Source organism: Rhinatrema bivittatum, chromosome 6 (assembly GCF_901001135.1).
Source record: "Rhinatrema bivittatum chromosome 6, aRhiBiv1.1, whole genome shotgun sequence".
Taxonomy (NCBI): Eukaryota; Metazoa; Chordata; class Amphibia; order Gymnophiona; family Rhinatrematidae; genus Rhinatrema; species Rhinatrema bivittatum.
The window spans coordinates 214,305,551-214,332,387 of record NC_042620.1 but is presented as its reverse complement, the minus strand read 5'-3'; the positions used below and the strand labels follow the sequence as shown (position 1 = coordinate 214,332,387).

Here is a 26,837-nt window from a genome sequence, read left to right as displayed (position 1 = left end):
CTAAGGCCCGTCTCCAGAGTGTCCCACTCGCAGACCATCATCTGCCTCATCTCATGAAAAGGGAAGGAAGGATTTTGCCGGACTTCTCAAGCCCGCCATGACTGGATTCACCATATCCACACTTGGCACCACCAATAGGTACGGGATGCCCAACTCCGTCAGGACATGTGGAATAAGGGGTGCCAACTCCTCGCGCTGGAATAAGCATAGCACCCTAGGGTCAACCCCTTCCATGGCATGGGATTCCACCTGATCATCGCCAGCATCCATCAGGGGAGGAAGTGCCTCAATTAAGTGCGCATCAGGTTCAGAGCCCTCCGATGAGACCTCCTGTGCTCCCCCACCCCGCACCATAGGGGCCTGGACAATACGGAGCCTGAGGGCAGCAGGCATATCCCCTGGTCTGGGCACCTTGCAAGGGAGCCGACGATCCTCCTCACTCTCGGGGGCCCCTTTGAACTTAAAAGCACTGCTGGCTAAAAAGGCCTGGTGCATGAAGAGGACAAACTCTGGGGAAAACCCGGAGGGACCCCCTCCTTCCCCTTCCAGTGGCTCAAATTAGTCCTCAACCAGTGGCCCCGAGGTGCCCCTGGCCTCATATCTGCAGGAAACAACTGAGGAGGGAGCTCCCCTCCCCCTGCTGCACTCTCCTCAGCTGCATAGAAGGCATCCAAAATGGCCGCCGTTCCTGCGCTGCGGGGGATCAGATCGGCCCGAGGCGCAGGAGCATTCTGTGCCTGCGCAGCTGACCGCGGCAAAGCAGAAGCCTCTGCCACGCTCCCAGAAGCCCCCTGCCCACCTGAGATGCACAGAGGGCAGGGATCGGGGGACGTGTGGCTCCGGAGCTGCAAGCCGCACAGACAGCAGCGGCTTGAACGCCCCGTGGTGGAAACGAGGGGAAGGGGAAAAACAGAGGAGTGAAATGGCAAGCCGCCGCAGAGAACCTCCCACTGCCGCTCGAACTATCATGCCAACCGGGCCTCCTCCCCCCCGCTATCCGTCAGACGCTCACAAGTTGAAAGAACTTCTTTTTTTACAGCTGGGTTCAGAACTGCAGGTTTTGCACCACCCTCCATCTGCTGGAGACAGAAATACTGAAGAGAAGCAGGTGGCACACTGGACTAAGAGGGGGCCCCTCTCAAATTTTTCTCCGTCTCCATCTGCTGAAAGGGAGGCAAAACCCAGGTGTCTGGATTAATCTGGACCGGGAACATACAACTTTCATAACTTTGAAACTTTTAAAAAAAATTAAACTTGTTAAATGAATGGGAGCATTTTTTTGGTATTTTTACACAATGCACCTGCACTGTGTATCAGCATCTAAAATAAGAAAAAAAAACCCCATATAATATGAAAACATAGATCAAATAATGCATCACACAGAAAAACTGGGTATATCATTAAGGGACCAAACTATGAAATCACAGTGGAGTCGGGACAGCTTAACTTCACAGGGCCAGAACCTGCTGTCATGTAGTTAAGTATTACTATCTGCACAGAACTTTTTCTTCATCTCTTTCTTGCTTTCCTCCATTTCATTTTGTTTGGATTTATTGAAAACAAAGTTAAATTAAAAAAAAAATGAAATTAACAAAAAAAAAAAAATAGCAAAAATAAACAAGTTTGCTTACCGTAAATGGTGTTTCTGTAGATAGCAGGATGAATTAGCCATGCTGTCATGGGAATCCTAAGCTCCCGATCACACTGTATTGTTTGAGTTCTTTTTCATTACGCGTGATCCAATCGTGGTGGATAGTCGAATGTGTAACTATGTCGATATAGATTGCAGAACGGCTTGCCCCAGTCTGGCATCATCTGCTGATCTAAGCAGTAGTAGGACATAAACGTAAGGATGACCATGTTGCCGCCTTGCATATGTCTATGGGTGCACATGGCGTAGATGCGCCATTGAGGCCGCAACTGCTAGCACTTGATGTGCGTTTGGATGAGAAGACAGGGTCAACTTCCTTTTCTGGTAGCAGAATTGGATGCATTGTGCAATCCAGTTAGAGATGGTTCGCTTAGCAACAGGAAGACCAGGGTCGTTCAGGTTGAATGATATGAACGACTGCGATGCTCGTGACTCTGACTGTGTCCTTTTCTTGCAGTAGGCAAATGCTCTTTTACAGTCCAACGTGTGTAACAATCTTTCCCTGTCATTCTGATGAGGTTTGGGAAAAACTGTTGGCAGTTCTATGGATTGATTTAAGTGGAACTGGGATACTACCTTCGGAAGGAAAGATGGATGAGTTTGAAGTACAGCTTTATAATGGTAAAACTGAAGGTAAGGACTATAATGTTCTAAAGCTTGGAGTTTGCTGACTCTGGGTGCAGAAGTCACTGCTATTAGGAAGACTACCTTCCATGTAAGGTACTTGATGTGTGCAGAGTCTATAGGTTTGAATGGTGATAGCATGAGTTGCTCCAAGACCAGGTTGAGATTCCACGGAACCGGAGGTTTGGAGATCGGTGGCCACAGGTGGGCAAGGCCTTTGAGAAAACGAGATACCATTGGGTGGACTGATATGGGTTGACCACTATGTGGTCTATGATACGCCGCTATGGCGCTGAGGTGGACTCTGATTGACGAGGTTGCGAGACCTGCTGTATATAACGTGTACAGGTAATCAAGTAAGAATTCCGGTGTGCAATCCAAGGGATGTAGGCCTTTAGATATGCACCAGGCACAGTATAGTTTCCATTTAAACCCGTAATTTCGGCTTGTAGATGGTTTTCTGGATTCTATAATTATTCCTTGTGCAGTTACTAAGATGCCTTGCTCCATTAGGAGGACCTACACAATCTCCACGCTGTTAAGTGAAGGGAGACATGCATTGGGTGAAGAAGAGTTCCCTCGTCCTGCGATAAGAGGTCTGCTCGATTCGGCAACGTGATTGGGTCTTTGACTGAGAGATCTAGAAGGTAGGTGTACTACGGCTGTCTGGGCCAAGCCAGCGCTATCAGCTGAGCTGCGCCTTGTATGCATTTCTGTATAGTCTTCGTGACGAGAGGTATTGGAGGGAAGACATACATAAGGGGTTCCGTCCAAGGAATCAGGAAAACGTCCTGTGCAGCCCATCGGGCTGAGCCACACCGAGCAAAAACGAGGAACCTTCGCATTTTCTTTTGTGGCAAAGACGTCCATTGTCGGCACTCCCCACTTGGCAAATATGCCTAGCATCACTTGTGGGTTCAGAGACCATTTGTGAGGGTAGAATATGGGCTTAACCAGTCCGCTCGAGTACTGATGGCCCCTGGCAGATAGGTCGCTTGAAGGTGTATGGAGTGACAATTTGCATGATCCAAAATCTGCAGCATTTCCTTGCATAGGGACCATGAACCTGACCCTCCTTGCTTATGTAGAACATTGCTACCTGATTGCCTGTATATACCATGACTTGACATCCTTGAAGTTGAGAAAGGAATGTTTGTAACGCATTTCGTATTGCCCTGAGTTCTAGTAGATTGATCTGTACATTCTGTTCCTGTGAGGACCACTGACCTTGGGTCTGTCGGTGGTCTAAATACGCTCCCCAGCCCTTGCGGGAGGCATCGGTGATAAGTACTGTGTTGTGTGGGGGAGTACTGAATAAGGCACCTTGTGTGGGGGGAGTACTGAATAAGGCACCTTGTGTGGGGGGAGTACTGAATAAGGCACCATTGTTCCCTTGAGCCACCACTCTATATCTTCTCTCATGTCTGGAGTTAGAACAACTCTCTTAGTTAAGGGTTGTGAGTGTTGTTTCCAATGTCTCTTCAGCCCCCACTGAAGACGACGGATGTGTAAGTCTGGTGTTGGGTACGGTGTGAATGGCTGCAGCCATGTGACCCATTACTGAGAGTACTTGATGCACTGAAGGATGCTGTATCAGCCTGAGAGAACGCAAGAGGCACTGTATCTCTAGTTTCCTTTCCAGTGGTGTCCAACCGAGCCCCTATGAATTGGAGAATTTGAGTTGGGTCCATTGTGGATTTCTGATAGTTGATTACAATTCCCAAGCGGTCCAAGTATTGGATTGTTTGGTGAAGCTGGTTGTTGAGCGTCTCGGGGTCCGAAGCTACAAGGAGCCAATCGTCGAGGTATGGAAATATTCGTACACCTCGTTGCTGCACATGTGCCACCACCACTGCCATGCACTTCGTAAAGACTCGGGGGGGCTGCTGATAGGCCAAAACGGAAGGACCTTGTATTGATAATGCTTGTCCTGGAATTGGAAGGACAGCTAATGCCATGAAGACTGGTTAATAGGTATATGCATCCTTTAAATCTATCGAACACATCCAATCGTTGGGTTGAAGAAGTGGTAGGATGGTCTTTAGTGATACCATCTTGAATTTCTCTTTGATTAGGTGTTTGTTCAACTCGCAGAGATCCAGAATTGGTCTGTGGCCACCTGTCTTCTTGGGAATTAGGAAATATGGTGAATAGAACCCCTTATTGGCCGAAGATGGAGGTTGTTGGCTCTGGGTACGTTGAGTCCTAGGCCGACCTCTCCTATGTTGCAGCAGCTGATGTTGAGCTCGCTGAGGTGGAATGTACGTGGGGGGCAGATATGTCGCATACTGTCAGAACAGCAGCCTTTGATACTGTTGCCTACGGGTTGGAGCAAAGTAATGTCGTTGTGTGGAGTACAAAGATGGATGAATCAACGACTGTACCGCTATCGATTGCTCTTTCAAATTGAACACAGTCTCTTGGAATTGATCCCCAAATAGGTTATCTCGCACGGAGCCAAGCCATTCTTCTAGCCACTATGGCTGATGCTGACGCCCGTGATGAGGACTCAAATGATTTGTACACTGTGCGAAGGAGGTGTCTGATGCCCTCTTCCATATCTTGGACTGCTTGAATGATGGCCTCTGTAGACTGGTTAGCTGCAGGGAGCACGTCCTTTATGCCTTGTAAGCATTCATATAAATTCTATATAATATAAGACTGGTGCTGCTGTATTCTTGCGGACAGCATTGCCGCTTGGAACGCCTTTTTTGCAAAATCATCCAGATAACCGTGTTCCTTACCTGGGGGCGTTGATACATGCTCATTGCATGGCCGATTCCACCACCAGGGATGAATGTGGGAGTTGTGGAAGGGAGTAGAAAGGAGACTGCTTCATCCTGAATTTTAAATCAGTCTTTCTGGAGGCTGGAGGGATAGTAAACTGTGTCTCCCATTACTTTTCCAGAACTGAATCCAGCACCTTGTGCAACGGCAAAGAAGTGGGTTCATCTGGCAAATCAAATATCTTCAGTAACCCCAATGTCTTCGCCCTTGGATCTGGAACCTTTTGTACTTCCAGGTGCAGCATAGATCCCATCTTCTCTAAGAACTTAGGATAAGATAAATCCTCTGGCGGAGGATAAGGTTCAGGCGGATCTTCAGGAGGATCCAATGGGTACCCTGTAGACGTGCCTGGAGATGTCTGAGGGGAGTCAGGATCCACGGACAATGGAAAGGAAGATACTCCTGTGGTTGGGGTGAAGGGTCCCTCAGTGACCGTGTCCCTGGACGTTCCGGGGACAAATGTGCTGTTGGCTGCGGTGATTCTGGCACACTACCTGTCGAGGAGGGAGGCAGTGTGAAGGTAGACTGCAGAGTCTCAAAAAATCCAGAGAGAGCTGAAGATAGTTGGGAAAACGCCTGTTGGATTTGAGGCAGCATATGCGGTCTAGAAGGCTATTTAGAAACCGATGACGACAGTGCCATCAGTAAAATATCAGAGTCTGGAGCCCCAGACTGTCTCTTTTGTGGGCGTAAGTCCCCTGTTATCTCTCTCTTCTTTTGCAACAGCTCCTGTAGCCCGACATCTAAATCTCTGTGTCTAGAGCTGGAAGATAGGTCAGAAAACACTTGCAATGGCGATGATGAGGAGGAATGTGAAGTTATCTGAACATGTTCTTCCTCCGACTGCAGGAGGGATCCTGGTGTGTCCTCATCTACTGGTGACGTTGAATGCCCCGACAGGTGTGGGCTAGATAACTGTATAAGAGGTTGCCTCGAGACCTCTGTAGGTCTTTTTCCTGGTAGTCATCGCTGAATGTTGAACTCCCTGGCTTGTCTTTTCCTTGCTGTTAGTAGATGAGTGCTTTCGCCACAGGTGCTTCGACTTACTCGGCTCCTGAGTCGAGTGGAACAAGTCCCACGGGGATGCATCGGTTTGTGCGCCGGCGGATCCAGAGGTTGTGCCCCTCGTGCGCCGGGCGATGCCGGCACTGCATGAGTCGATGCCGGCGCCGTATGCGTCTGTTTCGGCTTTTTCATGGGCGCATCCTGCGCCGTCTTCTGATGCTTCAGCTTCGATGTCGAATGCGTCGACTTTGATTCAGTTGGCGTTGTCGATGCAGATAAGTCTATGCTTCGACGCAGTTGGATGTTGCAGCCGATCACCATGGAGCCCAAGGGCGACAGATGTACGGATTCAACTCCTTCTCGATGAGTCTTAGGTTTGGAGCTCTGGGAGTGTCGAGCACTCTGGGCCTCCTTGAGTCTGATACGTCCTCCAGTCCTGGAGGTCTGTCGCTCTACTGACGCAGCTCTCCTTACCTTCGGGGCCTGCTCTTTAAACGGCCCCGGAGACGAATAGGCTTCCGACGGAGGGGCATAAGAGCCTCCTGAGGCTATTCGAAGGTCGTGAATCTTCTGAGCCTGCTGCCATTGGGCGAAATGTGGCCACAGTGCTCGCATGCGGCCTGCTTGTGGTACGGCCCCACACTTGCAGGGCTTGAATTCTGACTGTTTCAGGTCTGAATTTTTGGACATTTTTCTAGTAGTCTCAAAAATAGTCTGAGGAGAAGCAGCTCTGCGTGTGTTCCCGCGCGCGGAAAAAACAGACTGAGGAGATTCTGATTTTCTGCGCGGGAAGGCACGTGCAGCCGCACAGAGCAAAGCTCTGAACTCTACTTTGGAAGCTCTGCCTCCCAGGCCCTGATGGACAGTTCCCATGACAGCATGGCTAATTCAGCCCTGCTATCAACGGGGGAAAAAAAAAAATGGTGGACCCAGGCAAAGTGAAAAAAAGGTCAGCCACCTGAACCACTCCTGCCCCCCAGTCTTACCCTATCATGGGTCTTCCATTGGCAGAAATAATCACCAGTGGCTCCTACCCTCACTGTCCTGTTTTTCAAAATGACTGACAGTCAACAAGGCAGGCATCTTTTGAAAAGGACAGGTAGGGCAGGAGTAACTGGAGACCATGTCTGTCCATGAAGGCTCTCAGATGGGGTAAGATGTGGCATAAGGGGTCCAGTGGGAGGTGCCAGCTTATGTTTGGAAGCAGTGTCGCTTTGCCATGGGGGTGGTGGGTGGGATGGGATTGGCTGCTAGCGGTATATTTATTTTATTTTAAAAATATAATAGATTTTTGTTCTTTTTTGTTTCACAAATAAAATTGAAAACAAAATTTCAGTTTCAAACAAATGTACATCCCTCACAAGGAAAAATCCACCCCTTCTATAATCTTCTAACCAAAATTTCTGGAATAACATTAAATGTATAAAACATTCTAAAACTTCACAATTTTTATCACACCAAAGAACTACACTTTGTCAATCAGAAATTGATATGCTATGTACTCACTCTCCATAGGCCCCTTCACCCAGGGTCTGTACTAGATCCCAGTCTTCCACAAATGGCACAGCCATGTTTCATAAATCCTACTACACAGATTTAACACTGCAAATAAAAAGGATTTTTTTTTCAATTACATAAATCAATCATACAAAACGCCATTAAAAGCACTTTTTCACATGACACATTCAATAGTTTTAGATTAGTCAGTAGGTTTTTACATCTTTAAGTGCAGACTCTGGAGTGACCCTTACTAATAGGACGCATCTCTTCCCTGACTCATATCTGTTACTTCAAAGAGGTGGTGCGAGTTGGTTTTTCAGACACTCCCCAATGGAAGATATCTTCTCAGGAGAGTACAGGCTATATAAAGAGGTGCCCAAGGGTACTTTGTTCTTTCTGCCTACCTTCTTTAGCTCTTCTCCACTGAAAGTGGCTCAGGTTCAAGGTCTGAGCCCTCAAGAAGATGGAGTACGCTTGGGGTCCAGAAGGAACCTGAGCAGAAGAGAACACAAGGGTGCTACTTGTCTATAAGAAAGATTTCCAGTTCTATTCAAAGAGGTGCATTTGCAGTCTGGAACAGAGAAAATTTACCAGGCACGTGGCTATTTCACAGTTGTTTCTGTCCTAAGGAGAGGTAGTAGAGGCTCACAGTTCCTGTTTCAAAGGATTCTCAGAGGAAGAACTTTCAGGATTCTAAAGGATATTTCATCTTTAATTAGGAAGCGTCATGTTTCCCACCTAGAGGAGAACCGGCACAAGCACTCAGGTGCCAAGACAGGTAAAGTCCCACTGGTGGAAGCATCTTCAAAGAGTGTCCTGTAGAGGAGAAAACCCCCTATTCCTCAGATTCTGAGACTGTAAATTATTGACTGCATACTGGAATTTATTTTCTGAATGGATTGCATTACAAGAAAAGTATACTTTCTGGTAACTCATCCAGATTTACCAAGTATTCCAGTACATTTTTGTGTGGAAGAACACTTACTGGTGTGGCTCTATTTGTACTTGGAAGTACAGAAAACATTCAAAGTCTATGGATCTTGACAACTGGTGTTTTCCCCTTGTCAGGAGAATGCCAGGAGCCCCATAAGGTGTCTGATGGCCACTAAACTTTTTTATTGTATTTTCACATATTTTTTAATGTGTTATAATGTATTATGCTGTGATGTTTTATCAGATTATTTCTGTTATCCATCTAGAACTGCAAGCATAAGGCATGCAGTAGTACATCTGTTTAATAAATTACTCCCACTCACAAAGGGCTTTTGCAATTAATGGCTATACCTCATTCTAAAGAGAGTGACTATTTTCCACTCCATCCTTTGAAAATGCTTCTCATGTTACAGAATCTAGTTATATTTAGACTGGTTTACTGCTTTCTATGCCACTAAGACACTCAACAGGGATTACTTATGATACACACAAATACATTAGTAAAAATAATACAAGCAGCCCCAGAAAACCAGGATTTGACTTCTCAGCTTAGGGCCTTTGCACTACAGAGCAGTACGGGCTAGAGATGAAGAGTCAGCAATCTTGGCGCCCAAGAGAGAGGACTGCCAAAGCCTCTCTTGCGATCTAAAGCAGGGCTTTCCAAACTTTTAGACAATACAACCCCATTTTAGCACTTGAAAATTCACATGAGCCCAGATGACCAAAATACATTAAAAAGTGAGAGGGGTCACACCTCCAAAAATAATTACCTTCAACCTTCCCTCCTTCAGCTGATTCCCTCATATCTTCCTAACCAAAGCCATCCCTGCCAGCCAATATCCCTCTAAACGCCTCCTCCAGGTGATCCCTCCCTTTACATGCCTCCCCTTCCAAACACTCTACTGGCTGGATCAGTGACATGTTTGTGTTCAGATGACAATCAGCAGGAAGAGAGGGCATGCCAAAACCAGGGGCAACATATATTTGGGGTCAGTGCCAGCTGCGGATGAGAAGAGAGGAGAAATGAATCTCCACTATGCTTATTTGTTTTATCTTAACATTTTTTATTTACACAATTATAAATTATAACTTCAAGATAACCTTGAGAAGTAATCCAGGTACTACATTGCCACAACATACCAAACCACTCTAATCAAATTATACAAATCAAAAACAATATCACAGTGTATATCATAGATAAGGAAGTCAGATCCACAATCCCAAGGAAAAAAAAACAAAAAAAAAAATATAGAAGAAATCAAAACTAAGCAGAGCAGCACTAATCTTAACAAGAATGCTGATCATATCAGTTACAAAACCTATACCGAAGGTGTATTCTGTCCCTGTAGTATTCCGCGTATTAAGAAAGGTGGAAGGAAGGCAAAACGATTACCGTCATGGTTAAAAGTGAGGTGAAAGAGGCTATTTTAACCAAAAAAAAAAACATCATTCAAAAATTGGAAGGAGGATCCATCTGAAGAAAATAGGATAAAACATAAGCATTGTCAAGGTAAGTGTAAAACATTGATAAGACAGGCGAAGAGAGAATTTCAAATGAAGTTGGCCAAAGAGGCAAAAACTCATAATAAAAACTTTTTTAAATATATCCAAAGCAAGAAACCTGTGAGGGAGTCAGTTGGACCATTAGATGACAGAGGAGTTAAAGGGGCTCTTAGGGAAGATAAGGCCATTGTAGAAAGACTAAATGAATTCTTTGCCTCCGTGTTTACTAATGAGGATGTTGGGGAGATACCAGTTCCGGAGATGGTTTTCAGGGGTGATGAGTCAGACGAACTGAACGAAATCACTGTGAACCTGGAAGATGTAGTAGGCCAGATTGACAAACTAAAGAGTAGCAAATCACCTGGACCAGATGGTATGCATCCTAGGGTTCTGAAGGAACTAAAAAATGAAATTTCTGATCTATTAGTTAAAATTTGAAACCTATCATTAAAATCACCCATTGTACCTGAAGACTGGAAGGTGGCCAATGTAACCCCAATATTTAAAAAAGGCTCCAGGGGCGATCCGGGTAACTCTAGACTAGTGAGCCTGACTTCAGTGCCGGGAAAAATAGTGGAAACTATTCTCAAGATCAAAATCGTAGAGCATATAGAAAGACATGATTTAATGGGACACAGTCAACATGGATTTACCCAAGGGAAGTCTTGCCTAACAAATCTGCTTCATTTTTTTTTGAAGAGGTTAATAAACATGTGGATAAAGGTGAACCGGGAGATGTAGTGTATTTGGCTTTTCAGAAGGCGTTTGACAAAGTCCCTCATGAGAGGCTTCTACGAAAACTAAAAGTCATGGGATAGGAGGCGATGTCCTTTCGTGGATTACAAACTGGTTAAAAGACAGGAAACAGAGAATAGGATTAAATGGTCAATTTTCTCAGTGGAAAAAGGTAAACCGTGGAGTGCCTCAGGGATCTGTACTTGGACCGGTGCTTTTCAATATATATATAAATGATCTGGAAAGGAATAAGACGAGTGAGGTTATCAAATTTGCGGATGATACAAAATTATTCAGAGTAGTTAAATCACAAGCAGATTGTGATACATTACAGGAGGACCTTGCAAGACTGGAAGACTGGGCATACAAATGGCAGATGAAATTTAATGTGGATAAGTGCAAGGTGTTGCATATAGGGAAAAATAACCCTTGCTGTTATACGATGTTAGGTTCCATATTAGGAGCTACCACCCAGGAAAAAGATCTAGGCATCATAGTGGATAATACTTTAAAATAGTCAGCTCAGTGTGCTGCAGCAGTCAAAAAAGCAAATAGAATGTTAAGAATTATTAGGAAGGGAATGGTTAATATAACGGAAAATGTCATAATGCCTCTATCGCTCCATGGTGAGACCGCACCTTGAATACTGTGTACAATTCTGGTCGCCGCATCTCAAAAAAGATATAGTTGCGATGGAGAAGGTACAGAGAAGGGCAACCAAAATGATAAAGGGGATGGAACAGCTCTCCTATGAGGAAAGGCTGAAGAGGTTAGGGCTGTTCAGCTTGGAGAAGAGATGGCTGAGGGGGGATATGATAGAGATCTTTAAAGATCATGAGAAGTCTTGAATGAGTAGATGTGACTCGGTTATTTTCACTTTCGAATAATAGAAGGACTAGGGGGCATTCCATGAAGTTAGCAAGTAGCACATTTAAGACTAATCAGAGAAAATTCCTTTTTCACTCAACGTACAATAAAGCTCTGGAATTTGTTGCCAAAGGATGTGGTTAGTGCAGTTAGTGTAGCTGGGTTCAAAAAAGGTTTGGATAAGTTCTTGGAAGAGAAGTCCATTAATGGCTATTAATCAATTTTACTTAGGGAATAGCCACTGCTATTAATTGCATGGACTGAGGGGGGATACCATTCTAGAAGCACAGTCCAGATGTATTCCACACATTAAGAAAGGTGGAAAGAAGGCAAAACGATTACCGGCATGGTTAAAAGGGGAGGTGAAAGAAGCTATTTTAGCCAAAAGATCTTCATTCAAAAATTGGAAGAAGGATCCAACAGAAGAAAATAGGATAAAGCATAAACGTTGGCAAGTTAAATGTAAGACATTGATAAGACAGGCTAAGAGAGAATTTGAAAAGAAGTTGGCTGTAGAGGTAAAAACTCACAGTAAAAACTTTTTTAAATATATCTGAAGCAGAAAGCCTGTGAGGGAGTCAGTTGGACCGTTAGATGATAGAGGGGTTAAAGGGGCACTTAGAGAAGATAAGGCCATCGCGGAAAGATTAAATGATTTCTTTGCTTCGGTGTTTACTGAAGAGGATGTTGGGGAGGTACCCGTAATGGAGAAGGTTTTCATGGGTAATGATTCAGATGGACTGAATCAAATCATCGTGAACCCAGAAGATGTGGTAGGCCTGATTGACAAACTGAAGCGTAGTAAATCACCCGGAGCAGATGGTATACACCCCAGAGTTCTGAAGGAACTAAAAAATGAAATTTCAGACCTATTAGTACAAATTTGTAACTTATTAAAATCATCCATTGTACCTGAAGACTGGAGGATAGCAAATGTAACACCAATATTTAAAAAGGGCTCCAGGGGCGATCCGGGAAACTACAGACCGGTTAGTCTGACTTCAGTGCCAGGAAAAATAGTAGAAAGTGTTCTAAACATCAAAATCACAGAACATATAGAAAGACATGGTTTAATGGAACAAAGTCAGCATGGCTTTACCCAGGCAACTCTTGCCTCACAAATCTGCTTCACTTTTTGGAAGGCGTTAATAAACATGTGGATAAAGGTGAACCGGTAGATATAGTATACTTGGATTTTCAGAAGGAGTTTGACAAAGTTCCTCTTGAGAGGCTTCTAGGAAAAGTAAAAAGTCATGGGATAGGTGGCGATGTCCTTTCGTGGATTGCAAACTGGCTAAAAGACAGGAAACAGAGAGTACGATTAAATGGACAATTTTCTCAGTGGAAGGGAGTGGACAGTGGAGTGCCTCAGGGATCTGTATTGGGACCCTTACTTTTCAATATATTTATAAATGATCTGGAAAGAAATACAACAAGTGAGATAATCAAATTTGCAGATGACACAAAATTGTTCAGAGTAGTTAAATCACAAGCAGATTGTGATAAATTGCAGGAAGACCTTGTGAGACTGGAAAATTGGGCATCCAAATGGCAGATGAAATTTAATGTGGATAAGTGCAAGGTGATGCATATAGGGAAAAATAACCCATGCTACAATTACACAATGTTGGGTTCCATATTAGGTGCTACAACCCAAGAAAGAGAACTAGGTGTCATAGTGGATAACACATTGAAATTGTCGGTTCAGTGTGCTGCGGCAGTCAAAAAAGCAAACAGAATGTTGGGAATTATTAGAAAGGGAATGGTGAATAAAACGGAAAATGTCAAAATGCCTCTGTATCGCTCCATGGTGAGATACACCATGAATTGAATACTGTGTACAATTCTGGTCGCCGCATCTCAAGATAGATATAATTGCGGTGGAGAAGGTACAGAGAAGGGCTACCAAAATTGATAAGGGGAATGGAACAACTCCCCTATGAGGAAAGACTAAAGAGGTTAGGACTTTTCAGTTTGGAGAAGAGACGACTGAGGGGAGGATATGATAGAGGTGTTTAAAATCATGAGAGGTCTAGAATGGGTAGATGTGAATCTTATTTACTCTTTCGGATAGTAGAAAGACTAGGGGGCACGCCATGAAGTTAGCATGGGGCACATTTAAAACTAATCGGAGAAAGTTCTTTTTACTCAACGCAGAATTAAACTCTGGAATTTGTTGCCAGAGGATGTGGTTAGTGCAGTTAGTGTAGCTGTGTTTAAAAAAGGATTGGATAAGTTCTTGGAGGAGAAGTCCATTACCTGCTATTAAGTTCACCTAGAGAATAGCCACTGCCATTAGCAATGGTAACATGGAATAGACTTAGTTTTTGGGTACTTGCCAGGTTCTTGTGGCCTGGTTTTGGCCTCTGTTGGAAACAGAATGCTGGGCTTGATGGACCCGTGGTCTGACCCAGCATGGCAATTTCTTATGTTCTTATATATAATCACTCAAATACAAAGTTAACTGGTAGGGTTCAAATAAAAAATATAGGAAGTATATTTAATGTAACATTTATATGGAACCTTTAAAAAAAACAAAACAAAAAAAAAAAAAACACAGATTTCCCAGTTGTAAAACCCTAGGTCTCATTCATAGAAACTATTTATATCTCCTCTGTCACTTTGGTCATGTCCTGGTACACTCCAATCTTACATTACAAAAACAAATGTAATCAAGAAGCCTAAAAGTGCGCTTTCATATCCAAACTCTGTCAGGATCTAATACAAGAGTCAAAATAAGTGTTTAAGATTTAGAGACATCTAACAGTGTGTTGACTAACATTGAAGAAAAGCCTGACTTAAACAGCATGGGCCCATCCTTTCAAGAAGACATTCTCTTTATTCTTGGATGTAAATAAGTAAATTCTTGATACCAGTACAATCACCTTGATTAAATCTCTCTCTTTAACACATCTTTTGGTGACAATAAGAGCAATTCTAGAAAATTTATAAAGCAGAGTTGATCACCCGTAACAGGTGTTCAAGGATAGCAGGATGTCCTATGAGCCCAGCACAAAACCTTTAGTGTCAATGTTTCTAGAACTCTGACTGTGCATACCCAACATGCCAACATACCACGTCCACACAGGGACTCTATCTTGTATCTTAGTATTTAACTGAAGCCAACTCCAAGAGGTGGTGGGCAGGTTTTGGGAAGGCTGATATCCTGCTGTCCTCTGAGAACACCCATTACAGCTAAGCAACTCTGCTTTCTCCAAGTAGAAGCAGAAGCAGAATGGCAGTCCTCACAAGTGAGGAATGCCTAGCTATAGGCTGCCCTGAACAAAAAAAAAAAAAAAAAAAAGGCGAAGAAAACAAACGATGACAAGTGCCAATGAGCGCAACAGTATTTTTGTTGGCAACAAGCTTTTTTATTTTTTTTTTTTCATTTTATACTTATTCTAAGAGGGGCGGCCTGGACAAAAACAATGGGCACTATGAGGAAGAGGAGTTGAGTTGTACATTTCAAACAGATTTCTGCAGGTCAAACTTGCCAAACCTACCGTAGTATCAGCTATCCCTGTTCAAATAGTAATGAGATGTGAATGTGTCGCGAGAACTCCACATCGCAGCTTTGCAGATCTTCTCCACGAGGGCCAATCACAGGCGAGCCATCGACACCGCTATGGCTCGGACAGAGTAAGCCTTGACATGGCCAACCAGATTCAGGCCCACCAGACATAAGAAAATAAAATCTGCTAATCAACTGAAAAAAGCCTGTTTGGCAATGGCAATCCCTAGTTTGTTGGTGTCAAAAGAAACAAAAAAGCTAGGTGAACTTTCTATAGGCTTCATTCCACTCCAGGTAGAAGATAACAACTCTCTTGCAGTTTTATCTGAGCTCCAATGAACTGAAGACATTGAGTGAGTTGTAGAATGGATTTATTGTAATGGATGAGAAAACCTAGAGTGTCTAGCCAATTTATCATTAATTTTGTATGTGAAAGGATAGCATTCTTGGTTGGTGTTACTATCAACCAGTCATCCAGATAAAGGAATATTCAAATTCCCTGGTGTTGTAGGTGTGCTACTGTTACCGCAAGGTATTTTGTTAAGAACCTTGCATTGACAGTGGCTCACTGCCACCTTGAAACAGAGGTAATGCCAGCAAGTTGAGTATTTATTTGTACAGCTTTTTTATACCGTTGTTGAGAGAGAATGTCTCTATCTCTACGGTTTACAACATATTAAAAAACAATAAATTACTAAAGTCCCATAGTGTAGAATAAAAATTACAATAAATCGACTAATACAAATAAAAACTTAGAAGTAAATAAAAATTTTCATTAAAAAATTATAAAGAGAAAAGAAAAACTATAAAAGAAAATAAAATCAAGTTAATGAGATCAAGTTAGTAACTCTCCATCTTGAAGTCATGCTGCATCCTCTGTGTTACTCACAAAAAGCTTGCCTGAAGCACCAGGTTTTTAGATCCTTTTTGAAAGTTTTCAAGTTTGACTGCAGTCTTAAATCTGGTGGTAAGGTGTTCCATAGTTTTGGACCGGCGATAGATATCGCATGGTCTCTAACCTCGCTGAGATGTGCTGATCTTACCGTAGGAACAGAAAGAAGACCTTTGTTGGCTGATCTTAGTTCACGTTGGGGGATATGTAATCTTATAGTTGAATTTAACCAATCAGTTTTTTCTCCGTATAAGATTTTATGAATAATGCACAACATTTTATGCTTTATTCTAAATTCAACTGGTAACCAATGCAGACTTTGAAGGACAGGAGAAATTTGTTCATATTGGGATATGAGCATAGACATCTTTTAAATCTAGTGAGTACATCCACTTGTTGCGTTGAATAAATGGGAGTATTGTGCTGAGCAAGATTGGAGTCATTTTTTGTTAGAATGTATATAGAGATTAGGCTGTATGGATTCAGAATTTTCACCCAGATACAGACTAGTTTGAAGGCCATAGGCCAGAGTGAACTCCTATTTACTGTTATGCACTGTGAAATGTTTACGAACAGGCAAAAATGTTTATTTTAGTTATTCCAGTATGTCTATGATGAGAAAACAAGCAACTAACTTATACTAAAGCCCGAGAAAGAATGAAGGCCACACAGCTGCACCTGAAATTTAATAAGAACTTAGAGGGAGGGAACATCAGTGCTTTCCTAAGCATTATAGTGTGAGAGAGAGAGCGAGAATGCTCCAGACATGATAGCACAGGCTGACCTTTTGGAAAACTACAGAATTTTCCTTTTACTTCTCTCGATAATAAACGTTCTTTACTTGTAATAAGACTGCCTAAGTTATTATTTAAGAAAAACCGGATTACAGTACCCAAGGTAGTCCTGTGTGCATGCAGGCGACAAGCTCCTCAGGTAATCCCCAGTATAGACCCCAAGTCAGAGCCCCTGGGCAGAATGCTAGTGTGCACAGTCTGAACCATCACTTGATGCCCTTGAAGGTGAGATACGAAAGCCTGCAGGGCATAGCGTATCGCTCGAAGCTATAACAGGTTGATTTGATGGGATTGTTCTCGTTGAGTCCACAGACCTTGAGTCTGCAGATGATCTAAGTGCGCTCCCCACCCCTTGCGGGAAGCATCTGTGGTGAGAACGGCATTGTGAGGTAACATTATGAATGGGGCACCCTTGCTGAGCGTCCTCACGCGAAGCCACCAGTCGAGCTCGTTGCCCATGACTCTGGTGAGAGATACCCTCCTCGTCAAGGGATGTGAATGTTGGTGCCATTCTAATTGCAACTCATTCTAATAGCGCCTGCGTGGCCACGTCAACCATGATACACCCACCTGCTGCAGATGTCCACAGAAGAGCCATTCCGCTTACCAAATCGGGAAGACCTCCTATCCCAAGAAGAAGCGCTCTCCTACACCCGCTCCATGCCTCTTTACATCTAATGGCATGGAGGTTGAGCAGATCCTACTTGCTGAACAGGGATTCTCCATTTCAGTACAAAATGTAATCCTGGCATCAAGAAAGCCATCCACACGAAGTTACCGATTCAAATGGAACAGATATGAGATGTGGTGCAAGGCAAATGGGAAGGATCCACTCACGTGCATCATGGACATCCTCCTTGCATACCTGCACACATTGTACGTAGCTGGCCTAGCCACAGCTTCGGTACGAGTTCACCTGAGTGCGATAGCCGCATTTCACAGGCTACATGAGGGCCAGCCAATCTCTCATCATCCCATGGTGTCCCGATTCATCAGCGGTCTTGCTCACCTTAGACCTCCAATAACAAAACCCCCCGTGCCATGGAACCTCAATCTAGTGCTCGAACAATTGATGCTGGCCCCATTCAAACCAATGGACACAGCTCATCCAAAATACCTCACTTGGAAAGTAGTTTTCCTGGTAGCAATTACTTCAGCTCACTGGGTTAGTGAGCTACAGGCATTAGTACATTATGCTCCCTACCTCCAATTCCATCACAACAAGGTGGTCCTTCGAACGCATCCCACCTTTCTATCGAAGGTGATCTCTCAATTTCATCTCAGTCTATTGAATTGCCTACTTTCTGCCTGAAACCGCATCAGAACGAACGGGAAAAACTTCTGCACACACTAGACTGCAAGAGAGCATTGGCTTACTATAAACAACGAACCCAATCTCCTGACAGAGTCTCACAACTGTTTGTCTCCTTCAGTCCAAACAGCCCAGGGCAACCGGTGGCTAAAAGAACTATTTCCAGTTGGATTACTCAATGCATACTTTTTTGCTATAACAAACAGCAGATTGTATTACCATCTCGCCCTACTGCTCATCAAACTAGATCAGTAGTGGCTTCTCTGGCTCATTTAAAACAGGTTCCACCACTTGACATTTGTAAAGCCGCCACATGGGCATCTCTTCATACCTTCACCTCCCATTACTACTTGGACCAGCAGACAGTGGAAGATGCCAAGTTGGGTCAGGCACTATTGCACTCTTTAAAGGAACCACAAAACATGTCGACTGAAACATAATGGGTCACACGCTGCACACAAGACACTGACTGAAATGATACCATGCAGCATATGGGGAGCTTCGGACTCCGACAGCATGGCTAATTCAGCCTGCTATCGACGGGAAAAAGCAAGTTTGCTTACCGTAAACGGTGTTTCCATAGATAGCAGGATGAATTAGCCATGCTGACCCACCTGCCTCCCTGTACAGTCAACTGTCGTATCTACGACCACGCTTGCTTTATCACAGACTGAGGAGAGTCGATCCGAGCACGGGAAACCACGCGCAGCCTCAGAGCAAAGCTCTGACATCACTTTGGTAGCTCCGCCTCCTGGACGTGATTGACAGATCCCACGACAGCATGGCTAATTCATCCTGCTATCTATGGAAACACCGTTTACGGTAAGCAAACTTGCTTTTCTCTATACAATCAGGGATTTTATTCCCAATATTTCCTAATTCCCAAAAAGATGGAGACCTTCAACCCATTTTAGATCTGAGGAGCCTCAATCAACACCTTCATTGAGAGCAATTCAAAATGACATTGTCATGTGTCGCATGTGCAATCTGGTCGAAGCATGAATGGGTGCCGCCATGTGGCCGAGCACTGTGAGAATTTGCCGTGCCGAAGGAGTTTGGGTATGTCGTAAGCTGCAGAAAAGCTGACGCATCGTGGTCCTTCTGTCGTGTGGTAGGAACACTGTGTTGTATCGTGTCCAGTAAGGCTCCTATGAACTGGAGTCGTTGTGTTGGCGCCAGATGGGATTGCTCGTAATTGACGATAAGGCCCAACTGGCCGAGATGGTAGATCGAGTCCTTCAAGTTCTCCTGGAGTGTCTGAGGGTCTGACGCTATGAGAAGCCAATTGTCCAGATAAGGAAAAATTATTCCACGTTGACGGAGGAACGCCACCACCACTGCCATACACTTAGTGAATACCCTGGGTGCCGCCGATAGGCCGAAGGGCAGCACCCTGTATTGAAAGTGCTGGCCCTGAACCTGAAATGATAGGTATTGCCAGGAGGAAGGATGCATTGGAATTTGAGTATAGGCATAAGAACATGCCATACTGGGTCAGACCAAGGGTCCATCAAGCCCAGCATCCTGTTTTCAACAGTGGCCAATCCTGGCCATAAGAACCTGGCAAGTACCCAAAAACTAAGTCTATTCCATGCTACCATTGCTAATGGCAGTGGCTATTCTCTAAGTGAACTTAATAGCAGGTAATGAACTTCTCCTTGAGATCCAGTGAACACATCCATGCCTTGGGAGGAATCAGGGGTAAGATGGATTTGAGGGATACCATCTTGAACTTTTCCTTGACTATGTATTTGTTGAGGTCCCTGAGATCCAAAATTGGACGGAGTCTTCCAGATTTCTTTGGGATAAGGAAATATGGGGAGTAGAACCCCATGTTGTGATTGGATGGAGGGAGTCGACATATTGCTTGTTGATGTAGTAGGGTCGACACCTACTTCTGCTATTGTGAGATGTTGGATCTGGGCCCCTTGCACGTTTTATGGGGCAGGGGTGGTAAACTTATGAAGGGAATCAGATAACCGGAGCGTACTATGTCCAGTACCCACTGATCTGATGTGATTACTTCCCACTGTGGAAGGTGACCTGTATGCCTCCTGCTAAGACGGTTGGTGATGGTGGCGGGGTTAAGTCTAAAAAGACAGATTGGACTTTGGCGCAGTAGGTGGTTGTTGTGTAGTTGGACGTTGTGGGCATTGATGGTCTCTACGATTTTGCGGGGCTTGTGGTTACTGCCATGGTGGAGGCTGATATGGCGGCGTTCGGTAAGAGGTGAATGGACGGTATGGGCGTCGTTGGAAAGACTATCTCCTGTTCGGGGTATAGTAGCCTCTCGAAGGTGGATAAGATGGAGTGGCTGTAAGAGATTGTACCGCTACTGATTGTTCCTTTAATTTTGCAATTGTTTCCTGAAACTGTGGCCCAAAGATGTAGGTTAGGTTGGCGAGCTTCTCATGGACATCTGGTCGGATAGAGCTAGCGTGGAGCCAAGCCATCATACGCACTGCTATTGACACCGCTGAAATTCTAGAAGAGGCTTCAAACCCTTCATATACTGTGCGGAGTAGATGTTGGATCGCTTCTTCTACCTCCTGTAAGATGACCGGATCCGGGGCTGTGATTGTTTGTGTCTCCGAACCTTGTTTAAGGCGCTGGATACATTCGTAAATGTACTGGATGATATAAAACTGGTGTTGACCTATCCTGGCATTCAGCATTGATGCTTGAAATGTTCGTTTTACAAAGTCGTCCAGAGATTTTAAGTCCCGCCCCGGTGGGGTGGAGGAATGGATTTTTTTATTTTTTAGCTCGCAATATAGCCGATTCTACCACCACCAAGGAATGGGGTAGTTGAGTCTGTGAGTAGTAGGACGACTTTTGCATTTTAAATTTTAGGTCCATTTTCCGGGAGACTGCCAGTATGGTGTAAGGGGACTCCCACAAGTGTTCGAGGATGGAATCGAGAACCTTATGCGGTGGTAAGGCAGTAGGTTCCGCTGGAAGATCGAAAATCTTCAGTAGGTCTAGGGTGTCCGCCCTAGGATCCAGTACCTTCTGTATATCTCAGTTCAGAGACTTTACCATCTTTTCGAGGAATTTGGGATAAGTGAGGTCCTCGGGCGGAGAGTACGGCTCTGCCGGATTCTCTTCTGGCTCTGAAGGATATGCCGGCGACGTGTCTGGAGTGGTGGTATGGTCTTATCGGGGATTCTGGTGAAGGAGGTGATTCTTGTGGTGGTGGTGGCACCGTTGTTGGAGGGGGCACCTCTGCCTGCCTGAGATTCAATGCCAAGAAGTGCAGAGTCATGCACATGGGGTGTGGAAATCCGAAAGAACTGTATTCGATGGGGGGAGAAGGGCTGATATGTACGGAGCAGGAGAGAGACCTTGGGGTGATAGTCTCTAATGATCTGAAGTCGGCGAAACAATCTGACAAGGCGATAGCTAAAGCTAGAAGAATGCTGGGCTGCATAGAGAGAAATATCTAGTAAGAAAAGGGAAGTGATAATCCCCTTATACAGGTCCTTAGTGAGGCCCCACCTGGAGTACTGCTTTCAGTTCTGGAGACCATATCTCCGAAAGGACAGAGACAGGATGGAGGCGGTCCAGAGAAGGGCGACCAAAAAGGTGGAGGGTCTTCATCGAATGACTTATGAGGAGAGATTGAAGAATCTAAATATGTACACCCTGGAGGAAAGGAGGAGCAGGGATGATATGATTCAAACTTTCAGATACTTGAAAGGTTTTAATGATGCAAAGACAACGACAAACCTTTTCTGTTGCAAAGAAAAAATCAGCAGAACCAGGGGTCATGATTTAAAACTCCAGGGAGGAAGACTCAAAACCAATGTCAGGAAGTATTTCTTTACAGAGAGGGTGGTGGATGCATGGAACGCCCTTCCGGAGGAAGTGACGAAGACCAAACTGTGAAGGATTTCAAAGGGGCGTGGGATAAACACTGTGGATCCATAAAGTCTAGAGGATGTGAATGAAGAGAAGAGGCACGGGGGTGGCTTGCTTGCAGGAATGACGGCTACTACCTGGAGATTAATATCCTTATTCAATAAACATATACACAGTTAATGCGACTCCAACATTGCTCTATGCTTCAACGGCAGGAGGAAATGTGGAAAAAAGGACTTGCATCCACAAAAAAGCAGGGGAGTAGCTTGCTTGTTACGGCGGTTACTACCCAAGCCAAATAAGCCTGATACTTCACTTGGAATACATATCCAGCATAGCTCTCTGCTTCAACGGCAGGGGGGAATGAAGTAAAGATGATTTATATTCAGACAACCAACAAGGACTGAATTGCCCAGGCAGGGTAAACAAGCGTGGGAATAGCTTGCTTATTACTGCGGTTACTACCCCAAACCAATTAGCTAGATACTTCACTTAGATGCAGCTCCAGCACTGCTGTCTGCATCATTGGTGGGGGTGGAAAGGAATTGGAACCAAAAAGTTACAAATAAGGGCCCTGACCTCAGCAGTCGGAGTTACAGATAAGTATGAAAAAAATAGGTGTGAAAGCTTGCTGGGCAGACTGGATGGGCTTTTGGTCTTCTGCAGTCACTTCTATGATTCTATGTGTTACATATTTACCAGAAAAAAAAGGATTTAAACGTGAACTAATAAAAACATGGCTATTCAAAAAACAAACATAAAAACATCAGAATATACAGAATCACAAAAAATGAGGAGGATAAAAATAATAGAATCATGAAGAATAAATCAAACAAGAGAATGAAAAATTCTCAAAACAACTCAGTGAACAAGACGTGAAAACTACTATTTTGTTTGTAATTATCCTTACTCTTTGCATCATGTACTACATCAATTTTTATATATACTAGTAACATTGTTCTTGATAAATATCAGTACCTGCCTGTGAATACCTCTTCTGTAACCAATCTTTGTTGGTTTGTTAGTTATAATTATGAATGTCACTTTGTAAACAGTTGTGATCTACACATGGAACAACGGTACATAAAATGTCTAAATAAATAAATGGAGGTAACCTGCATGGAGCCACAATTACTCTTAACATAAGGCATGGGGTAACCTACATGGAACAGCAGTTACTATCCATAAAAAACATAAAATTAAAAAGAATAAACCTGCTGGGCAAACTGGATGGACCATTTGGGACCTTTTCAGTTATTTACTACGTTACTATATGCCACAAACTAAAAATATACACGAGGAAAACCATGTTACAATAATTCATCTTGATTAAAGCCAAAATACTACTAAAGCACAGATGGGAGAGGCGTTACACCATCAGTTATATAGGTCGACAAAAGATGCATCCAAATCTTTCTCATCAACGCCACCACGGGAAGCAAAGCTGGGTAGGGGAGGAAGCAGGAGGCGGCGGCTCTATAGCCAAAGAGGGGCGCAAGGATCGTAGATCTTTCCCCGACTGAAATTAATTTTTGCTTCGTTTCGAATGGGGTCGGGGGCAACGAGGAGGATAAAGTGATAATGACAGGTACGGCTTCCAGGGGCGGGGAAGGAAAGAACAAGGGGAGAAAGGCAGAAGAGAGAAAACGCCAATATACCCACACAAAATATTACACCTATGAACTCCCCGAAAGAAGCTCTCTTTAACATCATTCCCAACACACCCTGGCTAAAGAGTCAAGGTCATTCCTATCCTAGTATACATGACAATAAACCCATTTGAGAGCTACTATCCCGAGAGAAACGAGTCCCTACTTCCAACACCATACTCCTCAGCAATCTGAGACTAACAATCCCCAAACCTCCGGTTCCCCCCTCCCCCAGTGCGCCTCTCTATTACTTGTCTTATATTAATGCTAATTTTAGTTCAGCTATTATTAATTTACTCCCTTTTTCACTTACACCGATTGCTGGTTTGGTTTTTTTTTTTTTTTGTACTACTTGCTTGCCTCCTTCTCTCCCGCCTCTTGTTCGTCTTCTCCACGACTCCGCCCACCCTCCACGGGGCAAGGGAAGGAGAAAGAAGAACGTCCTTACGTACGCGGGCACCTGTATTCTTCCCAGTCACTCCAGTTCACACCCCGCCCCTTTCTCGTCACGTTGGCCAATCACAATGAGGCAAGGGACGTACAAACAGGATAATTAATGTACGTCTTCTGTGCGCCTGCTTAGTAGATTCCTATCGTTCCCGCTCCCTTCTGATGCACACGTTCACGCTCACTTTCCTTACGTAGCGCGTGACAGTGATGTCAGTAGGTGCCGCCGAAGCAGGAAGTGAGACTCCAAAACAGAAAAAAACGGAGCAGCTTCATTCTCCCGTCTTTCTTCTAGCCGTCTTGTCGCTGCCTTCATTCGCCTTCTCTCGGTTGCCAACCTCTAAGGTAGAAGACAGAAAGGAGAGGAACAATGTCGAACATGGAGAGTATCCTTAGTGCGTGAGCTAGGGGGAGAGGCACAGCAACTGTGTTGCCAGGCGGCATTGCCTCCCCCACCGCCCCCCCCCCCCCCTTGTCCTCATCGTGTGAACCTGTCCGGGGCGCAGCTGTGTTGTGTCCCCGAGAGTGTCTCTGCCGAGCCCCTGCGTGGTATCTGGGCTCGGGCCTACGTTGGGTTTGGTGGCTCGGGTGGGGTGTCGCCGTATGAATCAGTTTGTGCCATAAAGCTGGTTATCAGGTGCTTTGCTTTCACTGATGCTTTTTAACATAAATGTAGTACTTTACTTTCACTGACGCTTTTTAACAAGCCAAGCCATTCTTCTTTTCTGTTTGGGTTTAACATGTAAACTGCATAGAGCTGAAGGTCGGCTGACTTGCAAATGGTAACGGAAAAAGTTTATTTTTCAGGGTCCCGTTTCTGGTTTCACAGGGTTTCATTCTTAATATCCTTGCCTTTGCAAAAGCATTTTGAACTTTTGATGTTGAGGCGTTTTGTCTGGAGTGGTCCTGTTTTCTTTCAGAATGGTGTCTGGAAGAATCCAGGTTACGCTTACAAAAAACATCAATTTCCCTAAAGAGAGAGTTTTGAGCTGGTAACGTGGTGATCTAATTTATGCATCTGTATAAGGCTATTAGTGTGTTGTGCAGGACCGACAACAAAAGAGGAAAGTAGTAAAGGCGAAGCCTTACCTGCTATCGAAACTGTGACACCTCAGCTCACGTGATATTGTCCTTACGTCGGACGACTGAGGTTTAAAAATAGAACAAATCACTGAGGAACTCTAGACCTGAGCAGATGGGAACAGGTTTCACCAAGTTCGGATGTGTTATAATGATTCACTTGTATTTAAATATATATTCTACTTATTCAGTTTAACTAATTCCACATGGAAAATTACAAATTCTCCCCATCGTGTGTTTTGGAGTACAATGTAAAAGCCATAATGTTCTTCAGGCTGGCTGGCTGCACTTTGAGCTGCTTTCTCTGGCCCCTTGGTGGTTATACAGAATTGTGCTCTCCACCCCCCACCCCCTTAACTTACCATTGTATGTTCCAACAATATACTTTCTCCTTTGGCAGCAAAGGCACAGCTGTCAAAATAGAGGTAACAGCTCCAGCAAAGCACCCCCTCCTATCCACCTTTCCACTCTCTCTCCACTCCTTCCCTTTCTCCCCATCCAATCTGTGCCCTGCATCTCCCTCTTTCTTCCCCCCCCCCCCCCCACCTACAATTTCCCTATCATTTGTACTGTATCCCTCTCTCTTCGAAGCAGGTAGTCTTCTAGGGATTCGGTTGGACTGTTAGATGATTGAGGGGTTAAAGGAGCACTTAGTCTTTCTGCAATGGCCTTATCTTTCCTAAGTTAATCCTTTGCTGCCATTTTGGGGAGATACCCGTTCTAGAGACTGTCTTCAAGAGTGGTGATTAAGATGAACTGAACCAAATCACATGACAGATTGACAAACTGAAGAGTAGAAAATCACCTGGACTGGATGGTATACACCCCAGGGTTCAGAAAGAACTGAAAAATGAAATTTCAGACTTATTGGTAATAATTTGAGTCTATTGTACTTGTTGGCTAGGGGGCCTGACTTCAGTGCTGGGAAAAATTTTGGAAACTATTATAAAGAGCAAAATCACAGAATATATAGATAGACATAGTTTAATGGGGCACAGTCATGGATTTACTAAAAAGGAGTCTTGCCTCACAAATCTGCTACATTCTTTTTAATGGGTTAATAAACGTTTATAAAGGTGAATTGGTAGGTATAGTGTATTTGCATTTTCAAAAGGCATTTATCAAAATCCCTCACGAGAGGCTTCTAAGAAAACTAAAAAGTCATGGGATAAGAGACAGTGTCCTTTTGTGGATTACAAACTGGTTAAAATGCAGGAAACAGAGTAGGATTAAATGGTCAGTTTTCACAGTGGGAAAAGGTAAACAGTGAAGCGCCTTGGGGATCTGTACGTGGACTGATGCTTATTAATGTTCAGAAAAGGATATGATGAGTGAGGTGATCAAATTTGCAGGTGTCACAAAATTCATTACCAGTATTCAGAGTAGTTAAATCGCATGTGGATTGTGATAAATTGCAAGAGGACTTTGATACTGAAAGATTGAGCGTCCAAATGACAGATGAAATTTAATGTGAAAAGTGCAAGGTCATACATATACATATAGGGGAAAATAACCCATGTTACATTCTGTATTAGGAATTGGCACCCAGGGAAAAGATCTGGGCATCATAGTTGATATATTGAAATGTTTGGCTCAATGTGCTGTGTTGGGAAGGGAATGATGAATAAAATGGAGACTATCATAATGCCTCTATAATTGCTCCGTTGTGAGATTACACCTTGAATA

At 44.1% G+C, this 26,837-nt stretch overlaps 2 protein-coding genes across 2 annotated transcripts in view; one reads left to right on the top strand and one right to left on the bottom strand.

Annotated features, from left to right (window-relative positions):
- Positions 1-24,074, bottom strand: part of CHEK1 (checkpoint kinase 1) — a 140,063-nt gene extending 115,989 nt beyond the window's left edge. Inside the window, 3 exon segments of the mRNA XM_029606539.1 lie at positions 7,574-7,669; positions 7,972-8,059; positions 23,938-24,074. Coding sequence (XP_029462399.1) covers positions 7,574-7,638 — 65 coding nt within the window. The 5' untranslated portion in view covers positions 7,639-7,669; positions 7,972-8,059; positions 23,938-24,074.
- Positions 24,075-24,441: 367 nt separating this feature from the next.
- The window catches only part of CHMP1B (charged multivesicular body protein 1B), a 50,099-nt gene continuing 47,703 nt past the window's right edge, over positions 24,442-26,837 (top strand). The window contains exon 1 of the mRNA XM_029606540.1: positions 24,442-24,457. Within this exon, the coding sequence (XP_029462400.1) occupies positions 24,442-24,457 (16 nt within the window). The remainder of the gene's footprint in view (positions 24,458-26,837) is intronic.